At 71.6% G+C, this 8,666-nt stretch overlaps 1 protein-coding gene across 2 annotated transcripts in view; it reads right to left on the bottom strand.

Annotated features, from left to right (window-relative positions):
- KCNH2 (potassium voltage-gated channel subfamily H member 2) overlaps positions 1-7,768 on the bottom strand; it is a 24,272-nt gene extending 16,504 nt beyond the window's left edge. For both annotated transcript variants that reach the window (XM_017838290.1, XM_017838291.1), the window contains exons 1-5: positions 7,671-7,768; positions 6,215-6,445; positions 2,509-2,673; positions 1,673-2,170; positions 834-1,048 (exon numbers count right to left, since the gene is read on the bottom strand). In XM_017838290.1, the coding sequence (XP_017693779.1) occupies positions 834-1,048; positions 1,673-2,170; positions 2,509-2,673; positions 6,215-6,445; positions 7,671-7,746 (1,185 nt within the window). In that variant the 5' untranslated portion in view covers positions 7,747-7,768. The remainder of the gene's footprint in view (positions 1-833; positions 1,049-1,672; positions 2,171-2,508; positions 2,674-6,214; positions 6,446-7,670) is intronic.
- Positions 7,769-8,666: the final 898 nt, after the last annotated feature.

Raw genomic sequence — 8,666 nt, 5'->3', positions numbered from 1 at the left:
GGCACCAGGGTGAGGGGTGCCTGGCACCGGGCAGAGATGGCACCGGGGTGAGGGGTGTCAGGCACCGGGCAGGCACAGCACTGGGGTGAGGGATACCCTGGTCAGGGGGTGTCTGCCACCTGTGCCCCACTGGGAGACCCCAGGGACCTGATGTACCTTGGGTGGTCTGTCCCAGCCACATGACCCCCACCATGGCACCCACTGGCACCAGAACACTGTGGCCACAACCCCCCTGGCTGGTCTCCCTGAGGGACTCAGTGCCAGAGGGGGGGTACAGTGGCCTCTAATCCTGCCACACTGGCCCCTCTGGCCCCACCAAGGCTGGGGCACTCCAGGGACCCAGTGGTGCCCTTGGCACCAGTACCTACTCCCACTGCCTCCCACTGCACTCCAGCACCTCCCAGTGAGCTCCAGCTCCTGCTGGAGCATCCCCTGGGCTCCGGCCATGCCCCCAGCACCACTCGCCCGCCTTGGCATTGCCTGGCCACCTCCTGCAGCACCCGGCCACTTCTGTCACCACCTGGCCACTTCTGGCACCACCTGGCCACCTCTGGCACTGTCCATCCCCTCTGGGGATGGCACTACTTGGCCATGTCATCACTGCCCGGCCACCTCCAACATCATTCAGACACCCTGTCACTGCCTGGCCATCTCTGCACCACCTGGTCACCTCTGTCACTGCCTGGTCAACCTCTGTCACCCCCTGGCCCCCTGGCATTGACCAGCCACCTCTGGCATGCCCTGGCCACCACAGCACCTGGTCACCTCCAGCACCAGCTCGTCACCTTGGCACCGCCCAACCTGTGGGATCCCCCGTCCCTCCGGGGTCCTACCTGTGTGACCTTCTCGGTGACGTTGTGGGTGCGGTCGCGCAGCTTGGTGGGGGCGATGATGGGGCGGGGGGCCGGGGGCGGGGCCAGGAGCCCCCCGGGCTGCAGGTCCACGAAGTTGAGGGTGATCTGTGGGATGCGGCCGATGGCCCGGAACCGCGCCAGGTCCGAGTCCGACGTGGAGTTGAGCAGAGCACTGCGCACGGCGGCCACTGCGCCTGCCAGGGACACTGTCACCGGGGGACACGGACACCCGGGGGGACACGGACCCCTGGGGGTCCCACAGCGGGCAGGGCACTGGGGGGACATGGACCCTGGATCCCGGGGTGCGTCCCATGGCTCCCCAAGGCTCCTGGGGCAGGGGTCCCACAGCTCCCCACAGATCCCAGGGTTGGGGTCCCACAGCAGGTGAAGCGAGTGGGGAGCTCCAGGGCAAGGGGGCCCCCCCAACCATGTGCCACAGGCCCCCCCCGGGACCTGTGGAGCTGCTCTCAGTTACCCTTAATATCATTATAATTATTGTCCCTTCTCTTAATGAGCTTAAAGAGCTCCAGGGCCAACAAGGTGATTCCCACGGTGATTCCCACGGTGATTCCTGAGGCTCAATGTGGCTGAGAGCGTGGGGGGGCCTGCAGGATGGTCTGGGGGGGTTCCAATGGTGATAGGGGGGTCGCAGGAGGCAGGATGGGGGGCCCAGGGGTGATGGGGAGTTCCAGCCCCTTGCCAGTGCTTGGGCACTGCCGTGGGGTCCATGGGGAATGGGGGGTCACCAGGGTCTCTGGCTGTGGCTGCCCCAATGCCCCCAGCCCCAAGGAGCGTCCCCTGTGCCGGCGGGGCCGTACCGGTGCTGGAGCCGCGGTGCAGGCCGGCGCTGGCGCTGGTGTGGCGGCTGTGGCAGCGCTTGTCCCCGTCACCCTTCATGGCCTCGATGTCATCGACGGACGACGCCCGGCGCAGGCTGCGGAGGCTCTCCCGGGACCGGCGCTCCCGGGACCGGCTCCGGGCCAGGCTGTGGTTGGCGAAGGCCAGCGCCAGGCGCTCGGCCCGCGGGGACGACTGTGTCACCGGGGGCTCGGGGTCCCCCATCAGCGCCGCCTCGTCCTCGGGACGGTCCCCGGCCCCGGGCTCCAGCGAGGACGATGCATCCTCAGGGCCTGAGTCGCTGCCCGGCAGGGCCGGGTCCATGGCCAGCGGGTCCACCACCCCCGGGTCCATGACCCCCGGGTCCACGACCCCCGGGTCCACCACCACCACGTCCGGCGGCTCCGGCGGCTCCGGGGGCAGCGACTGGCGGCTGCCCGTGAGCGCCAGCAGCTTCAGCCGCAGGGACCGGCTGCGCCCTGCGGGAAGGACAGGTCGGGGTCAGGGCTGGGGTCAGGGTCCAGCTCCAATCCCCTCCCCATGGTGCTGCTTCAGCCACAGGAACTGGCTGTGCCCTGGCGGGAAAGGACAGGGTGGGGGTCAGGGTTGGGGTCGGGGTCAGGGTTTTGCCTCAACCCCCACCAGTGCTGTCCAGCAGCACCGAGGCACCCTCTGCCCTCACCACGAGCCCTACAGTGCCCTGTCCCCCTGGGACATGGGGTCAGCAGGACCTGGGGTGACACAGGCCCCTTCCCCACCTGTGGGGACCCAGGAGGAGGGGGGTGACCCAGGGGTTGGTGTCTCTGTCCCCCTGTACCTGCGGGGCCCCAGGGGGCCGGGGTGACCCAGTGGTTGGTGCTGGGGGCTGGGCCCTCCCCCGGCTCGGGCTCCCTCACGGCCTCGAAGTTGAGGATGAACATGATGACGGCGCCATCCTCGTTCTTCACCGGCACCACGTCCACCAGGCACGGGAAGGAGCTGCCTGCGGGGAGGGGGGGTCAGTGACACGGGGGAACAGCACCCCCCTAGGGGGCACCCCTGCCTGCCCCCACCCCGCATACTGGGGGACACTCCCCTGCCCCTCCTGGACACCTGCTCCTGCCCCCCACTCTGCTGGGCAACCCCTGTCCCTGCTGGGCACCTACTCCTGGCCCCCAAACCATCTAAGCACCCCCTCCTGCCCCCCCCACTCCTGGGGGCACTCCATCCTGAGGGGCACCCCATCCTGGGGGGCACCCCGTCCTGCCCCCCCATCCTGACTCAGCCGGGTGCAGCCCCCCCTGCAGCTGCACCACGGGGGGAGACCGAGGCACGGGAGGGCAGAGGAGGGTGGGGGTGGTCCCCATCCCCCCCCCAAACGCTGCAGGCAGGGCCATGCGGGTGAGGGGGGGGGCTCTGGGGGTGTGGGGCAGGTTAAGCCGCTCAGAAGTCGTTAACAGCTGTGGCGTTAATCCGGTGCCACAGCTGGAGGGGGGGCCGGGGCGGTCAGGGCAGCCCGGGGTAATCTCTGTGTGAGGGGGATGGGGGGGCATCCTGCCCCCTCCCGCGCCCCTCACCCTGAGGGGACCCCGGGGGGACACACGCGGGTATAACGGCGGGACACGTGGGTGACGCCGCGGCACCGGGTCACCCCCACGGCGTTGTCCTCCCTCTGCGTCCCCCCCGCTGGCGCCGGGCCCGGCAGCCTGGCAGGGCGGGTGCCAGCTGGCACCGTCCCCGTCCCTGTGCCCGCGGCGGGGGGATTCCCTGCTGCACGTGGGGCCATGGGCCAGGGGCCAGCACAGGGTGGCACAGGGTGGCCCGGGCCACCACGGGGTCCCGGCCGAGCCACCGCCTTGGGGGAATTAGTGGCACCAACACGTGGCTGCTGCCACTGTCGGCTTCATCCGCCCCCGTGGGAATCCCGAGTCCCCGAGCCCAGGGACTCTGGCCCCCCCGGCCCACTGCCCACAGGGGAGTGGCCCAGGGTGGGGGCTATGGGGGCACCAGCGGGCTGGGGGGATCATTAGGGGGACCCTCGTGGTGAGCGTGATGGCAGGACCAATGAGGGGACCCCCGTGGCGGGGACACACACTGCACTGCAATGGGACCCCCCCCTGCACATCAACCCCCTGCACCCCAACTGCACCCCTCACCTCCAGAGCTGCACCCCACATCCACCCTGTACCCCCACCCAGCACCCCCTGCATCACTGCCCAGAACGGCCAGGGGGCACCACCGGGACCCCCAAAGTGGGGGGACCCCCCTGCACCCCAAAGCCCTGCAGTCCCCCAACCTGCACCCCCATCCCTACACCCTACTCTGCACCCCCTGCACCCCCACACACGTAGCCTGGACTGCAACCTGCACCCCCAGACGTGCAGCCAGGACAGGGACACCCCGCTGGCACAGGGGGGACGGCCACGCCCAGAGGTGCCACCTCGTGCCACGGTGCCACAGCCCCGATCCAGCCCCTCCGTGCCCTCGGCCGCTCCCGCCCTGCGCTGACACCGGGGCCACGCACGGGGGGACCCCAAAGGCCACGGCAGCAACTGGGGGGCTGTGCACCCTCCCCGTTCCCTGGGGACACTGCCTGGGGAGCCTGAGGCCCCACGGGTGCCACCACGGGGACACGGGTCCCCCGCGGGCGCCGTGACCTGCCGGCGTCCCCGGCGCCATAAACAACACGTCGGGAAGACGAATGGCTGCGGCAGCGGCGGCGGCGCGGCGGCTCCACAGCTCTGCCACGGCTCTGCCACGGCACCGGGGACCGGGACACGCCGGGGGCTCGGGATGGGGGCATGCGGGGCGGGGGGGCGGGGGTCAGCATGACTCCAGGGGCACTTGTGGGGTGGCAGCGGCACGGGGAGCACCGGGAGCACCGGGAATGCCACAGCCCAGCCACAAGGCCGGAGCCATCGGCAATAGGATCCCTGCCTGCCGTGCCGGGGGGGGGGTGTCTCAGTGCAGTGAGGGGCAGCAGTGGGACCCCATGAGACCCCCCCAAGCCAGCCCCACAGTGGCAGGTAGCACTGGCATTGTCATGGAGAGGGGCACCCATGGTGGCACCACCACAGCCCCCAGGGCCAAGACCCACCAAAACAGTCTCCAGGCACAGGGCCTGTCTGTGGGTGCAGGACACCCCAGATCCAGGGGTCACACACTGCCAGGGGGTCGCACCCCCCGTCCCACAGGGCAGCCGGTCCCCAAGGAGGGCAGTCACGGTGGGGGGCCACAGAGCACCCCCAGGACCCCCATCACACGTCCCCATGGGCCCAATAGCAGCACCCAAGGCCTGGCAGGGGGTGGGATCCCCACACCCCTCGGGAGGCACAGCTGGGCATGCTGGGAACCCCAGGAAGGCCCCAGGCAGGAGCAGGAGCCCCATCCCCATGCCTGGCACGGCTGGTGGCACCACCAGGGTGATTAGTGCCACCCTAATGAGGGCTCAGCACAGGGTGCGGGGGGGCACTCAAATGCCACCTGCGCCCCACAGCCCCCGGCACACGCAGTCCAAAGGGCACCGGGGCGTGCCGGGTGTGCCAGGCAGTGCCGTGGTGGCAAGGTGGGGGTCCCAGGGCCGGGAGCAGCACCCCCCGCCCCAGCCCAGCCCCATCAGGGCCCCCAGAGCCACCATGGCTCCCATGGTGCCGTGGCCACGCCGGCAGCTGGCACCAGCTTTGTTTACTCCGGCACCGGAACTAGGGCCGCGTGCCCAGAGCTGGGACACATGGTGCTGGCACGAGGCCATGGTGAGGGGCAGCGCCGGCACCGCCAACGCGGGGTGCCAGCCCTGGCCTGGGCTCTGGGGGTCACAGCATCCACCCCCTGGCACGGGGACCCTGGGATGTCACTCTGTCCGGTGACCCCACACCCACCCCAGAAGGACGGTGGAAATGTGACACTCGACACCAGCTCAGCCCCCGCCACTCCCGTGCCCTTGTCCCTGGCCCAGGTGACACGGTGCCCCCACACAGCCTGTCACCCCTCTGCGGGGGGGCACTGCACGCTGCTCCCACCCCACAACCCCAGCCCCACAGCACACGACTTCCCGGGACCCCGACTGGCTCCCTGGCTGGGAGCCACTGTGGCACTGGGGAGGGCTGCAGAGCCCTGGGGTGCCAGTGCCCCTCGAGAGCTGCCACCAGTGCCAGGCTCCCACCCTGCTGGAAGCCACAGTGGTACTGGGGAGCACTGCGGACCTCCGGGGCTGTCACAGCCCCTCAGGAGCTATCGGTGTCCCTCGGGAGCCACAAGTGCCAGGCTCCCACCTGTGCCAACACCTCGTGCCACCCATGGCATTGGCAGGTGCTGGACGGGTACAGTGCAGGTCTGCCCCGTGCCTGTCGTCCCCCCCGTGCCCGGCGCAGCCCCCCGGGGCAGTCCGTACCATCCCTGTGGTAGAACAGATCCGCACCTCGCACTCCCACACGTGGTGTCCCCAGCACGGCCCCCCGTCCCCGGCTGTCCCTGTGCCCCAGCTCTGTCCCCAGCTGTCCCCGTGCCCCGGGTCCATCCCGGCTGCCCCCGTGCCCGGTCCGTACCGTCCTTGCGGTAGAAGCAGATCTCCACCTTGCGCTCCTCGGCCCCCAGCAGGGCCTGCGCGATCTGCGCGGCCGCGCGGCGCTGGGTGCGGGGCCCGTGCAGGAAGTCGCAGGTGCTGGGCTGCTGCATCACCTCGGCCCGCGAGTACCCGCAGAGCCGGCAGAACCCCTCGTTGCAGTAGATCACGGCGCAGTTCTCCACCCGCGCGTTCCCGATGATGAACTTGCGGCCTGGGGGGGAGAGGGGACACGGGGGGTCAGGACGGAGCACCCCCAGCCTGGCAGCCCACCCGTCCATCCGTCCATCCGTGGCTCTGGGCTCCCCAGGACCAAACACCCTCTGAGTTGCCCCCCCTCCTCCCCAGGGACTCCCTAAGCTGAAGGCACCACCACCACGGGGACCCCAGAACTGTGGAGACCCCATAACCACAGGGACACTCATCCCCACTGGGACCTGGGACCCCACAACTGCAGGGACCCAGGGACTCAAAACACTGCAGGGACCCCTCAAGGACCCCACTACCATGAGCACTCAGGGACCCCCACCACTGCAGGGACGTCGTCATCATGGGGACCCCACAATGGCAGGCACCTCATCACAGCAGGGACCCCACAATAGGGACCCCAGAACTGCAGGGACCTCATCATAAGGGGGACCCCACAACAGGGACCCCAGAACTGCAGGGATCCCACCACTACAAGGAGCCCACGGCACCCAGCACTGCAGGGACCTCATCACCACGGGGCCCCCCAAATCTGCAGAGACCCCTCAAGGACACAACTACCATGGGGACCCCCACCCCAAAGGCAGGGCCTCAGCCAGGCCAGACCCCCCAGCCACAGCCTGTCCCCCAGCACGGTAACACCCCCAGCCCGGCCCGTGGGGCAGCATCACCCCATCACTGCCCTGTCCCCAGGGGGATGCTCAGGGCCTGACCCCCAAGAGATGCTGGGGACCCCCAGACCCTCCATTCCCACATGTCCCCCTGGTCTCCCTGCACCTGTGGCTGGGCAGCGGGCTGGGGGTCCATGGGCCAGGTGGGACCCCCAGTCCCACAGCAGCCTGAGCCGGGGGCAGGGTCTCCATCACCCCTCGGGGACTGGGGGAACCCCTGAGCCGTGGGCTGCTGGGAGCCGGGGCAGGCAGTCCCCCCAGTTAGGCTTCTCCCCATCACCTCAAACCCACCCGGGGCGGGGGGCTGCTGGGGAGTTCCGGGGGCTTCTGGGGGCCAGGGTGGGCAGTGTCCCCCCTCTCCCCGAGCTGGGCTTGTCCCCAGTCACCCCAAACCCACCTGAGACTACCGCCTCCCTGGTCCTCCCCATCCCGGGTCCCCCCAGTGTCCCCTTATGCCCCCATCCCCGGTCCCCGCCGCCCCGTCCCTCCCACCCCCGGGTCCCCCGGCCCCGCCCCTCCCGGGTCCCCCCCGGCCCCGGTGCCCCCCAGGCCCCCACTCACTCTGCCCCTCGAACTTGCGGATGATGGTGTCCAGGAAGGTGTTCTGGGGGGCGACGTGCCCCCGCCGCACCGGCATCGCGCCGGGCCCATGGGCAGCGCCGGCGGGGGCGGGGGGGCCGGGGGGGCCCGGGGGGGGCCCCGCGCCGCGGGGGGTCCCGCTGCCCTTGAGCCAAGGACGGCGGCGCTCCGGGGGGCCCGGGGGGCGGGGGGGCCCTCCCCGGCCCGGGGCCGTCGGGCGCGGACCCCGCCCGCCCGGAGCGGGGCCGCGGGGCCGGGGGGGGCCCGGGGGGCCCGGAGGGGGCGGCGGGGCCGGGCCCCCCCCCGCTCTACCCGCCCGGTGCGCGCCGCGCCATCGGCCTTATTTAGTCACGGAGCGGCCGGGGGGGACCGGCCCCCGCCCCGCGCGCTCGGCGCCGCTCGGGGCGGCTCGGGCAGGCTCGGAACGGCTCGGCTCCGTTCGGAACGGCTCGGCTCGGCCGGTTCGGCCCGGTTCGGCTGAGCTCGGCGGGGTTCGGCCCGGCCCGGCCCGGTTCGGCTGAGCTCGGGAGGACTCGGCTGGGTTCGGCGCGGTTCGGCTGGGCTGAGTTCGGCTGGGCTCGGCTCGACCCGGCGCCGTTCGGCTGGGCTCGGGCGGGTTCGGCCGGGCTGGGCTGAGGCTGGGGCGGGCTGTGCTGGGCTGTGCTGGGCTGTGCTGGGCTGTGCTGGGCCGGGCTGGGCTGTGCTGGGCCGGGCTCTGCTGGGCTCGGCTCAGCTCGGCTGTGCTGGGCTCGGCTCGGTTCGGCCCGGCCCGGCCCGGCGGGCGCGGCGGGCGCTGCGTGTTGACAGCCGGGCCCGGGGGCGGGGCCAGCGCGGCCGCAGCCAATGGCCGGGGGGGGCCCGGGGACCCCCCGCCCCGCCCGGCCCGGGGGCGCGAGCGGTGCCAGTGGCCACGCCCACCTACTGACCACGCCCACTGCCCCGCCCACGCATCACCGCGCCCCCCCCATCGCCCCGGGG

Source organism: Lepidothrix coronata, unplaced genomic scaffold, assembly GCF_001604755.1.
Source record: "Lepidothrix coronata isolate B3197 unplaced genomic scaffold, Lepidothrix_coronata-1.0 Scaffold330, whole genome shotgun sequence".
Taxonomy (NCBI): domain Eukaryota; kingdom Metazoa; phylum Chordata; class Aves; order Passeriformes; family Pipridae; genus Lepidothrix; species Lepidothrix coronata.
This window is presented reverse-complemented; position numbering and strand designations above follow the sequence as displayed.